Genomic DNA, 16,134 nt, shown 5'->3' with positions numbered 1-16,134 from the left:
GGCATTTCTCTCTGCATATATGGTAAGAGCCTTTGTTGTAAAATCTGGAGCATTACTTTATTTGCATGGGATATTAAGGCAATAGTTCAATAATTACTGCATTCCCTGGGATCCCCTTTCTTTGGAATTGGGATGTATATGGAACGCTTCCAGTCTGTGGGCCATTGTTTAGTTTTACTTTATTTGCATTCCCGTTCCGCGCCTGGGACCTACCGGGCAGAGGGACGAGCTTGCGGCCGCTGTCGATGTCCCGGCCGCCATCTTGGATGGGATGCGTGCACACACGGCGCGCTGGCGCGCCGTCGTGTGACGCGGCAGGGAGGCGGGGCGGCTGAAGGCTATTTAAGGCCGCCCCGCCTGCTTCCCGCCATCCAGTTTGAATTTCGGCGGCAATCGGGGCAGCCGCAGCAGCAGCAGCTTCGGCTCGGCGCGGCTTCCTTCAGCGGCTGCTTCGGCCGGGCTCCTTTGGCGGCAGCTTCGGCGGGGTTCCTTTGGCAGCGATCGCGGCAGCAGCAGCTTCGCAATTTCGGCAGCAGCAGCTTCGGCGGCGGCTTCTCTGCCGGCGCACGTGGGCCTCCGGAGGCTTCCTGTGGCCAGGGTGGCTGGGCGGCATCGAGCGCCCCCCCCCAACCTCATTGAGAGACAGGGAGGCAGTGGCGGCGGGCAACAAGGCCTAGGCGGCGAGGATCCTGGGGCAGTCACGACGAGGCGGCAGCGCAGGATCGGATCCAGCACGGCGAGGACCACAGGCTAGGCGGCCTTTGGCCGGCAACTTTTAAATTTAATTGTTAATTTTAGTTAACGCGGGGGAGGTGGGGCACGACCCCAACCATCAACCCTTGCCACGTGCAGGGCAATTAGGCTACCCTCCAGGATAATTGGGTGCCGGGTGGGGGTATTGAATAAGCAGGCGGGCTCCTTCACAACGCTTTGTAATCACGTCCTTTTTTTTTTTTTTTTTTTTTTGCAAGCGGGGCCCCCTATCTCCCTCTAGTATGCCCAAGAAAGGACAAGGGGGGCCAAAAGGGAAGGGAAAGGCCCCCAGAGCAGGGGGGAGATGCCCACCCCCAACGGCAGAGGGGGCAAGGAGTGGGGAGGGGCCACCATGGGCGGCCATATTAGCCAGGTTGGAAGCCCTAGAACATGGCTCAAGCCACCCTAATGCACCCCGGGACCAACCTGTGACAGGGAAGAAGAAGGACCCACCACCCAAACGGTCTCGGGGGAAAACACAGCGGCCAGTGAACAGTGCTGATGCAGGGGCTGTTGCTTCCATCTTAGCGCGACTGGATGTGCTGGAGGCCGGGCTCAGGGCTGAGGCGAGGACGCCCAGCATAGAGCCAGGCGCAAATCCCACCCTGCAAGCAGCCCCAACAATGCAGCCCGCACAAGGACCTTCGGCGGAAAGCACACAGGGTGAGTCCTCTATCATGCCACAACAACAAGGACAGCAGCAGTGGAGCTGGGCCCCCTGGGGGTACCCCTACTGGCCCTTTTCCCCACCAGCGGTAACCGAGGGATATGGGCAGGCAGGGACCTCCGCCTGCGGGGGGGAGGTTACGCCACAGCAGCAGCATCCCCTAAGGGAGGCCTGCGAGCAGGTCTGGCACCTCGCTGCTGGGACGGCGACGGAAGGAGGACAGCAGCCCGCCCTGTCTGCCAACCCCCCTGCAGAGATATCCGACCCCCTGGGATCAGTCAGAGAGGGGGCCATACCTTTTGGGGAAACGTCTGCCCCACTGGGTTTTCATCTTCTGCCTGCTACGAAGGACAGAATATGGAGGGGAGAGTATGTGGACCTATTCTCGCTCCTGTACAGGGAGCCGGTTGGGAAGGATAAGGATAAAGGAGAACATGCAGAGCCCGATAGGCCCAAGCGCCGACGGGTAGAGCGCTCTTGGGCTAACTGGCTGCCTGCATTCCTTACCTACATGGGGGTGGTAATACAGAGGCAGCCTCACAGGGCCTCGGTACTAATCAAATACCTCGATATCATATACCGGGGCTACTCGGAGTTTCAAGGGACGGCATGGCTAGACTACGACCAGGCGTTCCGTATGAGGGCGGCTTTTGATACATCCCTCCCCTGGGACAAGAAGGAGGCTGACCTGTGGCTGCAATTTATGGCGCATTCTAGACCCATGGCAGGCGATAGGGCGGACAGCGGCCATCTCTTGGCGCGCCAGGCATCAGCAACTGCTTCCCGCGGGCCTGCGGGGCAGGGGGTTCAACCCCGCCTGCTTTGCTGGGAGTTCAGCTCGCGTGGCCTTTGCGGTCGGAGCCCGTGCAGGTTCAGACATGAATGTGCCATATGTGGGGGCCCCCACGCCTGCACTAGCTGCCCCAGGGGCCGCCCCTTCAGGGGTGGAAACAGGGATTCGGCTGGCGCAAGGAGGACAGGGGCTGCAGGCGCAGCTCAGGGAAAGGGGCCCCAGCCCAATTAAAATTGCCGTGCTCCGACACTTACTCCACCTTTACCCCCTAGTCCTAGATGCCCAGTTTTTATTAGAAGGCTTCACAGTGGGTTTTCGGATCCCCTATTTAGGTCCCAGGCGACCTTTCATGTCCTGCAACCTTAAGTCAGTGGAAGGCAGGGAATCAGTTCTGAGAGAAAAAATTAAGAAGGAAGTAGTAGCCGGCCGGGTTCTGGGCCCCTTTGCTGCACCACCCATCCCCTCACTCAGAGTTTCCCCGTTGGGCCTCGTTCCCAAGAGGGCACCAGGTGAATTTCGCCTGATACACCACCTGTCCTTTCCACAGGGTGAGTCAGTCAATGACTTTATCCCAGCGGAGCTGTGCTCAGTCCGCTACACATCATTCGACTGTGCTGTGCGAATGGTCAGGGACTGCGGGGTTGGGGCCCTTATGGGAAAGTGTGACATCAAGTCTGCTTTCCGCCTCCTCCCGGTCCACCCACAGGACTTCGAGCTGTTGGGCTTGGCTTTTGATGGGGAATATTACGTGGACAGGGCATTGCCTATGGGCTGCTCTATATCATGCTCTGTTTTCGAGCGCTTCAGCTCCTTCTTGGAGTGGGCGGTCAAGAGGCGCGCAGGCTTGCAATCAGTGGTACACTATTTAGATGACTACCTGTTTGCGGGCCCTGCGGACTCAGGCACCTGCAGGGCGTTCATGGCACATTTCGCGGGGCTGGCTGGGGAGCTGGGCGTCCCCCTCGCGGCCGAAAAAACTGAGGGCCCATCCACTGCTATCACGTTTCTGGGCATCGAGATAGATACGGTGGCCCAATGCTGCAGGCTTCCTCAGGACAAGTTGGGGGCCCTCAGGGAGAAGATCTCAGAGGTGGTCAGTTCTAACAAGGTGACATTAGCCACTCTCCAACGGCTGGCAGGCCAGCTGAACTTTGCCTGCAGGGTTGTAGCGCCCGGCCGCGCCTTCCTGCGGCGCGTATATGATGCCATGGCTGGCCTATCACGATCCTACCACCGCACACGGGTGACAGCCGCTCTTAGGGCTGACCTGACAGTGTGGTCCACCTTCCTGCGGGACTTTAATGGGGTCTCCCTATGGAGAAGGGATCGCCTGTTGGAGGCAGAACTACAGGTGCACTCCGATGCCTCGGGTGCCTTCGGTTTTGGGGTCATTCTGCATGACTCATGGTGCCACGGCAGCTGGCCACAGGGCTGGACACTGGCGGGCCTGACCAGAGACCTGACGTTCTTGGAGTTCTTCCCCATCGTCGTGGCCGTACACCTCTGGCCCGACAAGCTGTGTAATTCCGCAGTCCACTTTTGGTGCGACAACCTCCCCACAGTGCACGTTATTAACACCCTGTCCTCTAGAAACCCCAACGTTATGCTTCTGGTGCGAGCATTCGTGCTCCAATGTCTTCACTATAATATTCAGTTCCTGGCGCGCCACGTTCCGGGTATTGACAATAGTATTGCTGATGCTCTATCACGGAACCAGATGGAGAAGTTTCGCCAGCTGGCACCGTGGGCAAGGGCTCTGCCGGAGGTGTTCCCCCCAGCGCTATGGGAGATTGGAGGATTGAATCAGAAAGGGCCATAAGCCTTTCTGTGGCGCCCAGCACTTTGGCCAGCTACCAGGGGGCAGGTAGGGATCTATCTAACTTCAGAGAGTCCAGGGGTTACGTCCAGGAGTGGCCCATCCCGGTCGAGCAGCTTATGGAGTTCTGCGTGGAGGGGAATCGGAGAGGCCTTTCAGTCAGGACCATCAAAGGTAAGCTCTCAGGCCTCGCTTTCCTAGCGAAGGCACGGGGCTTTCAGGACTACACGGGTGACTTTAGGGTGCGCCGGATGCTGGAGGGTTGGTCCCGCGAGCGCCCTTGCCCCCCGGATGCCCGCCTCCCCTTTTCCCCAGAGCTATTGTTTGGCCTGCAGGGACAGTGGAAGCACTTGTGTTCTTCCCCTTTCGAGGCCCTGCTATATCATGCTGCGGCCCTCACTCTGTTTTTTGGGGCCTTCCGAATCGGGGAGGTGGTGGCAGCTTCCAAGAGGGATAACTCCCTCCGAGCCCTGCTAGTCTCCGACCTCAGCTGGAGGGCAGAGCGGGCCATCCTGCGGCTCAGGCGGTCTAAAACGGACCAGCATGGTAAGGGGCGCCTGGTGGTATTAGCCCCATGCCGGCAGCAAGAACTCTGCCCAGTAACAGCCCTGCGCGGTTTTGTGGCAGCGAGGGGGTCGCAGTCAGGGTACCTATTTATACATAGGAACTCCCAGCCCCTTACCAGATACCAGTTCTGGTCCGTGGCGAAGGCCGCACTGGGGAACTTAGGCGTGGACCCCAGTAAGTTCGGGACACACTCCTTCCGGATAGGCGCGGCCTCCACGGCGGCCCTATTGGGCTTTACTAAAGACAGGCTTCAGGCCGTGGGCGGGTGGTCCTCGGACGCGTACAAGGCCTACGTTAGACCACTTGCTGACACACACGGCGCCAGCGGCTAGATTTTGCCCCCCCCCAGGGGCCCCCCCCATTGTTACCCAATGTCGTTGTTGTTTCAACAGATCGCCGGACAAGATCGGAGCTGCCACGCATCCTCCTATGTGGCCACAGTATGATGTTCTGGGCAGGCCGCAGGGCGGCGAAGTCTCGCTTCGGCACGCAGCTGGGGCTCAGTCAATGGGCCGCAGTGCGGTGGCTGGGACGTCGGGGGATGCGTTGGGATGGGCTCCTGCCAGCCTTGTTTCAACCGGCTGTGGAAGTGGCAGCGCCCCAGGTGCTGGTGATCCACCTCGGGGGCAACGACTTGGGTCTGTTAAAGGGCAAGGCCCTAATTGAACAGGCATGCGGTGACCTCCGGGCCATTGCACGTCGCTGGCCGGGGGTGCACTTAGTGTGGTCAGACATCCTGCCGCGCAGGAGGTGGAATTGTGCTGGTGACCCACGAGGGATGGACAGGGCACGGAAAAAGGTGAACAGGCAAATTCAGAGGGCCCTTAGGGACTTAGGAGGTTCTGTCATCCACCACCCAGAGGTGGGCCACAACAAGCTTGAGCTGTTTCGGCCTGACGGCGTCCATTTGACGGACAAGGGCAACGACATCTTTCTAAGGGACCTGCAGAAGGGTTTACACCAGATTCTTATCGGGTGTGGGGTAAAGGGGGACTAAGCAGAGGCTTGTCCCCCTTCTGTGGCGAAGAAGTGCGGGGAAAGGTTAAAGGGAAAGGGCAGCTAGGTGACACCTTTAGGCACCTTTGGGGGTGACAGGCGGTCCGGAGGCCTGCAGCTCAGGGCTACACGGCCCGGGGACAGGGTACGGGCCGCCTTTGGGGCCAACGTGCCTCATCCGCTCAGAGTTTCAGGGCTCCGAGGGGCGGTGATGCGGGTTGGACCCCCTACACATCTTCAGGGTGTGGCTGGAGCTGGGGGGGCTGGCACAGGGCAGCCCCCAGGCTCAGGCAGGGCATGATCGCCCGATAGCTGCTAACAGGCTTTGCCTGGATCTCCAGAACGCCCCGCCCTTAATCTCCCTTCTGCAGGTTCATTATTCAATTGATTCTGTTTAAATAAAGTGGCCCATCATTTACCCAAGCAATGGTGTCTGTGTTTTATTTCGGCAATAGGCCGCAATCCCGTTCCGCGCCTGGGACCTACCGGGCAGAGGGACGAGCTTGCGGCCGCTGTCGATGTCCCGGCCGCCATCTTGGATGGGATGCGTGCACACACGGCGCGCTGGCGCGCCGTCGTGTGACGCGGCAGGGAGGCGGGGCGGCTGAAGGCTATTTAAGGCCGCCCCGCCTGCTTCCCGCCATCCAGTTTGAATTTCGGCGGCACCCGCCCGACCCTCCCTCTGCTGCAGTGTGATCCATTTGGTCGCTACGGGGCCGACTAGGAATTTTTGGCCTGCCTGCCTCGCTTTGCTGGCAGGTTTCTTTTGCCTACTCCACACTGTGGTTGGGGGGAGGGGTCAAGGGTTAGCACGGGTGCCCCTGGGGGTCAATAGGCTGATTGGGCTGTTTAGTTTGTATTGTTAACGGTCACTTTTGGATGCAAGCGAAGAAGTGCGGGGAAAGGTTAAAGGGAAAGGGCAGCTAGGTGACACCTTTAGGCACCTTTGGGGGTGACAGGCGGTCCGGAGGCCTGCAGCTCAGGGCTACACGGCCCGGGGACAGGGTACGGGCCGCCTTTGGGGCCAACGTGCCTCATCCGCTCAGAGTTTCAGGGCTCCGAGGGGCGGTGATGCGGGTTGGACCCCCTACACATCTTCAGGGTGTGGCTGGAGCTGGGGGGGCTGGCACAGGGCAGCCCCCAGGCTCAGGCAGGGCATGATCGCCCGATAGCTGCTAACAGGCTTTGCCTGGATCTCCAGAACGCCCCGCCCTTAATCTCCCTTCTGCAGGTTCATTATTCAATTGATTCTGTTTAAATAAAGTGGCCCATCATTTACCCAAGCAATGGTGTCTGTGTTTTATTTCGGCAATAGGCCGCAAGGGATATTAAGGCAATAGTTCAATAATTACTGCATTCCCTGGGATCCCCTTTCTTTGGAATTGGGATGTATATGGAACGCTTCCAGTCTGTGGGCCATTGTTTAGTTTTCCATATTTCTTGACAAATTCTTGTCAAACTTTGGAGAGATTCAGTCTCAGTAGCTTGTAGCAACTCTATTGGTGTGCCATCTGTTCCTAGTTATTTGTTTCTTCCAAGTATTTTAAGAAGAGCTTTCACCTCACATTCTAAAATTCCTGGTTCTTCATCATACGGTTCCTCCATAAATAAATCTGTCATCCTTGCATCTCTTTTATAGAGTTCTTCAGTGTATTGTTTCCATCTTCCTTTTATTTCATTTCAGTCAATGTATTCCCGTTGATTATTCAACATCCCTACTCGTGGATTAAATTTCCCTTTCATTTCTCTAATCTTTTGGAACAGGGCTCTTGTTCTTCCCTTTTTGTTGTCCTCTTCAATTTCTATACAATAACTATTGTAATAGTTCTCTTCGTCCCTATATACTAGTCGCTGCATTTAGGGTTCTAACCGTGTTTCTGTCTCCTTTTGCTTTTGCTTTCCTTTTCTGTTAACCATTTTTAGAGTTTCTTCAGTCATCCATTGAGGTCTTTCTCTCTTTTTAACTAGAGGTATTGTCTTTTTGCATTCTTCCCTAATAGTGTCTCTCACTTCACTCCATAGTTCTTCTGGTTCTCTGTCAACTAGGTTTAAAGCCTCAAATCTGTTCCTTATTTGATCTTCATATGCTTCTGGGATGTTATTTAAATTGTATTTTGGCATTATTATTGCTTTGTTGTTCTCCTTTAGCTTTACTCTGATTTTCAATATAACCAGTTCATTGCCAACACACCAAGGAAGACTCGTGACACATGTATGGTTGAAATGTTATATTTATTAAAATATAACACATAATCAAATTCCAATCTGCCAATTAATAATCTCAAATCCTTCGGGCAGGAGAGGCTCAACCTATCTATGAGGGTCTAGACCCTCCAAACCAGGAGGCAAGTCAGTCACATCGTACTGCAACTCCCCAGACAAGGATGTGGGAAAACTTCTCCCTCCTTGCAATCGGAGTCAGGTTTGTGGTTCCAACCTCCGCATCCTGGCCCCACCATACAGGCGTTCACCATGATGCGCAAGCCGGTCCCACGTGGACACCCCCCGGATCCACACCAGGCATTACGCCTTGATGTTTCACCAGGGAGTGCCCTTTACCCAAATGCCTCATCCACCTCCATTTTTAACCCCAATTACCTCACCTGCCCGAATCCAACGCCAGCCAAACCGGAATCACCACAACCCACCTGGAACAAGCCAAATGAATCAAACCCAAGCAGTATGGAGTAGGCAAAACCAAAGAGATTCTGAAATCAGAATCTCCAAAAAAAAAATTACTACTCAGCCCCCGCAGGCGACTAGCTGAGCCCATACTGACAAGGGAGGGGTGGGTGGGTGCCGCAAGGCAAAAAAGGCGCGCTCTTAAAGCGGAGCAGGCTATATATAGCCGCTCAAAACCCTTACCCCATTGGTCAAGATACCCCACCTGACCTCTTACACAATTTCTGGAACCTTCCCGAGCCTTCCTAGAAATAGGGTGTAGGCAAACCCGCCCCTACCAAATGGGCAGGACCGTCATTGCCAACACACCAAGGAAGACTCGAGACACATGTATGGTTGAAATGTTATATTTATTAAAATATAACACATAATCAATCAAATTCCAATCCGCCAATTAATAATCTCAAATCCTTCGGGCAGGTGAGGCTCAACCTATATATGAGGGTCTAGATCCTCCAAACCAGGAGGCAAGTCAGTCACATCGTACTGCAACTCCCCAGACAAGGATGTGGGAAAACTTCTCCCTCCTTGCAATCGGAGTCAGGTTTGTGGTTCCAACCTCCGCATCCTGGCCCCACCGTACAGGCGTTCACCATGATGGCGCAAGCCGGTCCCACGTGGACACCCCCCGGATCCACACCAGGCATTACGCCTTGATGTTTCACCAGGGAGTGCCCTTTACCCAAATGCCTCATCCACCTCCATTTTTAACCCCAATTACCTCACCTGCCCGAATCCAACGCCACAAGAGGGGATCAGCTGAAGCTTGGTCCCCTCAACCCAAAGAAAACAAAGCCCCCAAACCCAACCTAAAATCCTCCAATAGCAAATCACACCCAATATCCGAAAGATGGACACCATCATCTCGAAACAGATGCGGTGCATGAAAATGGATTCTGTCATGAGGAATATATGCCCCACCCAATGACAAAACTAAACTCCTAACTTTCCTATTTACCCACTTTCTGGATCTGTCGATCCTGTTGGGGTGCATTGAACCCCTCCAAACAGGTCGCACCACCATGTCGGACCAGACTATAACAAGGTCCGGGTATGACTGGATGAGAGCATTAAAATCCTGGGTGATCCTAAGCAGCAGATCCATACCTGGCCGCTGCACCAAGTCGTTTTCCCCTAAATGAACCACCAACACATGTGGCTGGTTAAACGATGCCATAAGGCGACACACCAAAGGCATGAGCGCATCCCAAAGCATGCCCCTCTGAGCCTCCCAGCCAACCGTTGCTCTAGCGGAAAGCTGCAGCTGTGTCCCAGCAAGCGTAGAGAAGGCTCTCCGATGTGCCCAAAATAAAATAGAGTGGCCACACATGACGACCCTCGCAGGCACAAGAAGGCTCAGCACACCTAAGAAAAGAAAAAACAATACATCAGAATAAATACCTGACATAAGACTTGAAAGCGGAAGAACGCCACCTTCCAATCGCCTGAATGTCCTGAACGCTCATGCCCACGAGGGCGGCGGCCATAGCCGCCCCAATCCGAAAGGAATGCAGCCCATAGACTCCAGCATCGCGACCACTGCCAACAAGGCCCGCCGAACAACGGCCCAAAATTGAAATTGAGTCAGGGCAGAACCATCCGCATGTATAAAGAGGTAACGCTGGCCCGCTGGCCTCATTGACAGAAATAAACGCACTGCAGCCACTGGGCACAATTCAGGGACCTGGCAAACTCTCAATGAGATAATACTGCCACGGCCCTTTTGATCAGTCTTAGAGACTCGAAGGGAAAGCCTAACTATCTCTGCACCTAGCGTGCAATCACCAAAGCAAAAGGCTCGGTAGGACACATCGCGCTTTGAGGAAGCCAATACTTCGCTAGGGCGAAAAGCACCATAGAACATCGTCAGTGTTACTGCGGCGAACAGGTGCGACTCATACTGAGATGAGCACAGAGACCTAAATAAAGGCAGGATCTGAAGGAGTACATCGGGCGTGATTGGCCTCCTTCGGTCAGCGGGCCTGTGAGCGGAACGCGACCAACCCTGAAGGACCTTTCTGACCCTAAAATCTACAGAATGATCCTGCAATCCTCTTGCCTTGGAAATAAAGGCCAGCACAGAGAGGAGTCCGGCGATGGTAGAAACAGAATGAGATTGCCCTTTCAGATGTAACTTAAACTGCAGCAAATGTGAAACAGGGATAGGCCATACAGGAGGCAAAGCACTACTGGCATGGAACGCCTGAACGTTCCCAAGGCACGCTGGTATGCCCTCTGAGAGCTGGGAGCAAGGGCAGAAGTTATAGCTGAAGAACGCCACCTGCCAATCGTCTGGACGTCCTCGATGCTCATGCCCACGAGGGCAGCGGCCGTAGCTACTCCAATGTGAAAGGAATGCAGCCCAAAGACTCCAGCATCGCAACCACTGGCCAACAAGGCCCACCGAACAACGGCCCAAAATTGAAACTGAGTCAGGGCAGAACTATCTGCATGTATAAGAGATAACGCTGGCCCGCTGGCCTGAAACACACACGCACACACACATACAAAATTGCTGCATAGCGGAAACTGGGCATAGTTCAGGTACCTGGCAACTAAATAAAGATACAGAACTGCCACGGCCCCATTGATCAGTCTTAAAGACATTTAAGGAAAACCTCATTAAATCTGCACCTAACGTGCAATCGCCAGCATAAAGCACTATAGGACACATCGCGCTTTGAGGAAACCCATACTTCACTAGGGTGAAAAGCACCATAGAACATCGTCAGAGTTACTGCGGCGAACAGGTGCGACTCATACAGAGATGAGCACATTGACCTAAATAAAGGCAGGATCTGAAGGAGGACATCGGGTGTGATTAGCCTCCTCCGGTCAGTGGCCTTGGGAGCGGAACACAACCAACCCTCAAGGACCTTTCTGACCCTAAATCTACAGAATGATCCTGCATTCCTCTTGCCTTGGATTAAAGGCCAACGCAGAGAGTGTCAAGCGATAATTATGACAGAATTAATTTTGCCCTTTTGAATATAGCATAAATATCAGAATACTTCCAGAACGCATGCCCGCTAGGGCAGTTGTCGCAGCCGCTCCTGTATGAAAGAAATGCAACCTCTAAACATAATGGCCATACGAACAACATAGCAATAATCAAAATTAAATCAATACGTAGCCATTAATGAATATGAAAAGATAGTACTGGCCCACTGGCCTAACAGAGAAAAAAGCTCTATCCGAGGGAAACCAGAGACAGAGTGGGTGATGGGCAGCCCCTCAGCTTAACCACTCAGTCACTAGCCCACTGGTCCATATTAAGCGTATGAGCTAAAAAAAAAAAAAAAACAGCACGGCAATATAAGCGCAGGGCTCAAATTTTACAATGACTTGCCCAGAAAGCTAATTTTTCCAGGGCAAAAGGCTCACTGAAAATATTATTAAGGCCACCGCCCAGGACAACTGTCCTGTAAGGGGGGGGGAACTAAGAATCATCGAAGGCAGGAGTATCGATAGCACATCCGGGGCAAATGGCCACATAGGACCAGGCGGTCTCAGGGTGGAATGCAACTAACACCCTTTGGTTTTCATGAAATGGGTTCCCTAATGCACTTGGCCAGAAAATTAATGACAAAGGCAGAAAGGAGGCAAGATATATTCCCAATGGTAACGTCCTGCCCTCTTTAGTAGATAATAAACTGCAACAAGGTGTACATCATTCGTTCATTGGGGGGGGGGAAATGGCCTCATAAGATCAGGTGGCATTAGAGTGAAATGTAACCAACCCCTTTATGATATTCATAAAATGGGTTCCTGACTGCACGTAAACCCAGACATACCAAGTGATGAATAGATATTGTATTATACTTTGCAGAATAAACGCATGCACAAAGCGCATAGCTCAAATAGCGTTGAGGGTCTGGGGATTTACCCCATAACCATAGCCAAGTGCTGCACTGAACGTATCATGCAGATCTGAAGGGCAGAAGGCCACATATGTACCGCTGGCACTGTAGGAAGATAATCCAAGAAAATAAATTCTATAGTGAGCCTCCAGGCACCTAAAGGCAGCCAGCCATTATTTGGCACGCCCAAGCTCCTGAATTGACACCAAATTATCAACTACAGCCTGTATCAAAACTTACCTGCAGTTCAGGCTACAGGAGGAAGTCCTCTGTTCTTTGAAGAAAGAACGGCCGCTGAAGAAAATTGGTAGCAGCGCCCAGTGTACACGAGACTGCCATGAAATAGATGCAATTGAAGAGGGTACCTGTATCTTGTGAAACAAGCAGTATACAATTCATATTTGTGGAATAAAGTTAAATTGATTTAAAATTCCGTGGAAAAGCGTCATAATAAAGATTTACCTAATGCTAGAGGAGCACTTTAATCAAGGACCAATAAACTGTCAATCTCAAATTAAGCATAATGTTTCATTTTAGATATTTCAGGGATAAAACAGAGCATTTAAAACTGCAGGAAAGATATATATTAACCTTAAACATATTGGCTCCCAGAAAGCCACAACTATGAGTTTACCTGGCTGTAGGGCATTTCCTTTCTGCTTGGCTCAGAACGCCACAACAATGAGTTCACCTGGCTGCAGAGCATTTCCTATAAGCTTACATAGCATAGATTACCTTTCTCGGAATCACACCTATTCACATATTTTTAAAAAAAAACGCAAAAGAAATATGAGATGTGGGATTTTTCTATACTCACCTTAAAATAAACTATTGCCCTTTAGAGACGCTATTGTAGAAGCATCTATACTTTTCCTCCATGCATAAGAAATGCAACAAATTATGAAGCTACATGATCGAGAACATCATTTTAAAATACAAAACATGCATGCAGGAATACAAACAGAACTAAGTATATAAAATAAATGATATGGGGATAAGCAACAACGAAGATCAATCTAAAACCTACATCCGCAATGCTACCCGCCAGAATAAGCTTCATATATCTATATATGATTATGCATATATCTATAAAGATTTTAAAATTAATTTATATATTATCAAAGTATTTATTCATATAATAATGATAAAATCATTCCATATATAATAAAGAATTTAAGAAATCAAAACAAGCAGACACCCCCCCCTTCCAAGCTACTCACCCCTCCTACGCGAAAAAAGCAAAAGGAACGGGGGGAATCTAAATACATATCTATAAATATTAAAATGAATTCATGTATTTATTTATTTAATAATAATAAAATGATATTATATATCTAGAAATATCTGAAAATTAATTCCTGTACGTATCTATTTATTTATATATTTAATAATAAAATAATATTATATATAATTAATTAATAAGACAAAACAAGCAGACACCCCCCACCCTTGTGAGCAACTCACACCTCCCCCATGAAAGAGGCAAAAGGAATAAGGGAGGGGGCTAAGGGGAGGGGTAAACAACCCAACTCCCCACAATCCAAAAAGGGGTGGAAGAATTATGTAGCAGGCTGAATGGAGGGGGGGTTAATGAAGGTTACCATCCACAAAGGGGGGTTGCTTGTGCAAAGCACTTGCTTAAAACCCACTCTAGCAAGGCCCCAATAGGGTGCAAGGAAGGCCCCTGAAATAAATGGGGTGGGATTGGTGCTGGAACGCACCTGCAAACAGCCAGCTCCAGGAAGAGCTGATAAATGGAAAGGGGCCAACAACAGAAGGCAAAGTGTGAGAAGTCCTATAGAAAGCCACATGCAGGCTCAGCGCAGCAGCAGTAGAGCTAGCAAGCAACACTGCAACCGCTGCACAGCTGACGCGCGGGAAAAGGGGGCCCAACAAAAGGAAGGCGATGAGGGAGAACTCCAGGAAGCAGCCACGTGCAGGCTCAGCGCCGCAGCGCCAGAGCCAGCCGGCAAGCCGAGGCAGCGGGTCAAACACCGCTGCCCAGCTGACATGCGGGAAAAAGAGGAAGGCTGCAACAAACAGAAAGAACGCCCCGCCCGGGAAGTAGGTAAGATGAGGCACTAACGCCAATAGGCAAGCCCCGCACCCGCCTCTCAGCTGATGAGAAAGCAAAGTTAAACAAGGCACGAGGGTACCGGCAGTAGAAAGCAGGAAACCTCTACAAGGAAAATTCACCAAAGACGGTCAGCAGCAGGAGACCCAAGGAGCCTTTTCTTAACATGCCGCAAGGCAAAAAAGGCGTGCTCTTAAAGCGGAGCAGGCTATATATAGCCGCTCAAAACCCTTACCCCATTGGTCAAGATACCCCACCTGACCTCTTACACAATTTCTGGAACCTTCCCGAGCCTTCCTAGAAATAGGGTGTAGGCAAACCAAATGGGCAGGACCGTCGTTATCTGTACCGCAGTCTGCTCCTGGTCTTGTTTTCGCAGAAAGTATGGAACTTCTCCATCTTCTGCTACCCATTATATAATCAATTTGATTCCTATATTGACCATTTGGTGATGTCCATGTGTACAGTCTTCTTTTTGGTTGCTCAAAAAATGTGTTTGCGAGAAACAAATTATTGGCTTCACAGAATTCAATAAGTCTCTCTCCTGCTTCATTTCTATCTCCTAAGCCCCCTTTCCCACAATTCCTATTTCTTCTCTGTTCCCTACTTTTGCATTCCAGTTCCCCATGATTATCAACATATCTTGTTTTGGTGTGTGATCAATTTCTTCCTGTACTTCTGCGTAACTTCTCTCCAATTCCTCCTTTTCTGCATTTGCTGTTGGAGCATAGACTTGGATGATGGTTATGAACATGAGTTCAGCATGTGGTAACACAGTCCTCTGAATGTTTCCATGCAAGCAAGATTGCAGTTATGTGGGATAGTGTGTGCATGGAGATTTTGTATCCCTATAAACTAATATTTGTGTTGTTCACAAGAGGACCATGCGACACTGCAGTCCCGGGGCTGACATAACACACAGTTTCACTGCTATGCTGAAGCTTGTGGGCTTCCCATAGGCATATGGTTAGCCACTGTGAGAACAGAGCACTGGACTAGATGGGCCTTTAGCCTGATTCAGCAGGGCTCTTCTTATGTAAATGGCGTAGAAGAAAATGAATTTTGGCCTGCAAAGTAGGGTTAATGTGATCAAGAGTGATGGCTGTACTTCTTGATAGTGTATAACACAGGGAACAGTATAACTGATATGCTGAAGGGCTCAGAGAAGGATTCTGCCTGTGTGTCCCATCTTCTGCCAAATTCTTTGTTTTCAAATCTCATCTCTTTTTACCTGATTGCATTTGTTTGAGAAAAGTTTGTGCTTTGGGTAAATGATGAACAGAGAGTCACTTCAACTCCAGGGAGATGGGATTTGGGGGATTGTTAAAACATCTGTTCAGAAAATGTGTGTTCCATTCATAATTTCCATATGAGTGTCACGTGTTCATGGTATATAACTTGTCCATGGCTGAGTCATAATTATTAGCACATGTGTTAACATGGACTTTATGAAATTTGGTGAAATCCAACATTCACATGTGAGCTTGCCAATAATTCCAAACAAATTTTGAGAGTGCCTGAAATTGCAGAGAAACCTGGTGAATGCTGACAGTTCCCTAAATAAGACTGTCAAAATCCACTATGGTGAATGTGAGAAAAGTAAGGGAATAGTATTTGGTTTGTACCATTTTTGTATTTTTTCATCTGTCAGCATTTTCATGTGTGGGGTCTTCCCCCCTGTATAATTCTTAATCACCTGTGAATGCCCAAACAAGCTTGCTGTAATAAATATTACAAGAACAAAGAAATGCATGTAATAGTTAAGGCAAGTAGCAAAACAAGGTTCCATCATTATATGCCTCACATACAGCTTCCCCCTCCTGGAGCAAGGCCTGCTGTGTGGGAATGCACCTTGCTTCAGCAGAGGAACAACTGGGAGCTTATTTTAAGTGCCTGGTTCCTTCGAAGCCATTACCAAACCTACAG

General features: G+C 50.9%; 2 protein-coding genes across 18 annotated transcripts in view; one reads left to right on the top strand and one right to left on the bottom strand.

Annotated features, from left to right (window-relative positions):
- The window catches only part of LOC133364485 (uncharacterized), a 54,285-nt gene extending 39,900 nt beyond the window's left edge, over positions 1 to 14,385 (bottom strand). For 4 of the 17 annotated variants that reach the window (XR_009757957.1, XR_009757956.1, XM_061585160.1 and 1 more), the window contains exons 1-3: positions 14,331 to 14,379; positions 13,355 to 13,404; positions 12,375 to 12,505 (exon numbers count right to left, since the gene is read on the bottom strand). Coding sequence is in view for 13 of the 17 variants with exons in the window: in XM_061585160.1 (XP_061441144.1) it covers positions 12,375 to 12,505; positions 13,355 to 13,404; positions 14,331 to 14,376 (227 nt within the window). In the remaining 4 variants the exon portion in view is untranslated. Of the gene's footprint in view, positions 1 to 12,374 lie in introns of all 17 variants that reach the window. The other 13 variants (XR_009757958.1, XR_009757959.1, XM_061585152.1 and 10 more) reach the window with 12 other exon arrangements.
- The window catches only part of FGF2 (fibroblast growth factor 2), a 67,760-nt gene continuing 65,554 nt past the window's right edge, over positions 13,929 to 16,134 (top strand). Inside the window, exon 1 of the mRNA XM_061585162.1 lies at positions 13,929 to 14,202. Within this exon, the coding sequence (XP_061441146.1) occupies positions 13,944 to 14,202 (259 nt within the window). The 5' untranslated portion in view covers positions 13,929 to 13,943. The remainder of the gene's footprint in view (positions 14,203 to 16,134) is intronic.

Source organism: Rhineura floridana, chromosome 9 (genome assembly GCF_030035675.1).
Source record: "Rhineura floridana isolate rRhiFlo1 chromosome 9, rRhiFlo1.hap2, whole genome shotgun sequence".
Classification (NCBI taxonomy): domain Eukaryota; kingdom Metazoa; phylum Chordata; class Lepidosauria; order Squamata; family Rhineuridae; genus Rhineura; species Rhineura floridana.
The sequence above is the reverse complement of the archived record's forward strand: the minus strand, read 5'-3'. Positions and strand labels throughout refer to the sequence as shown.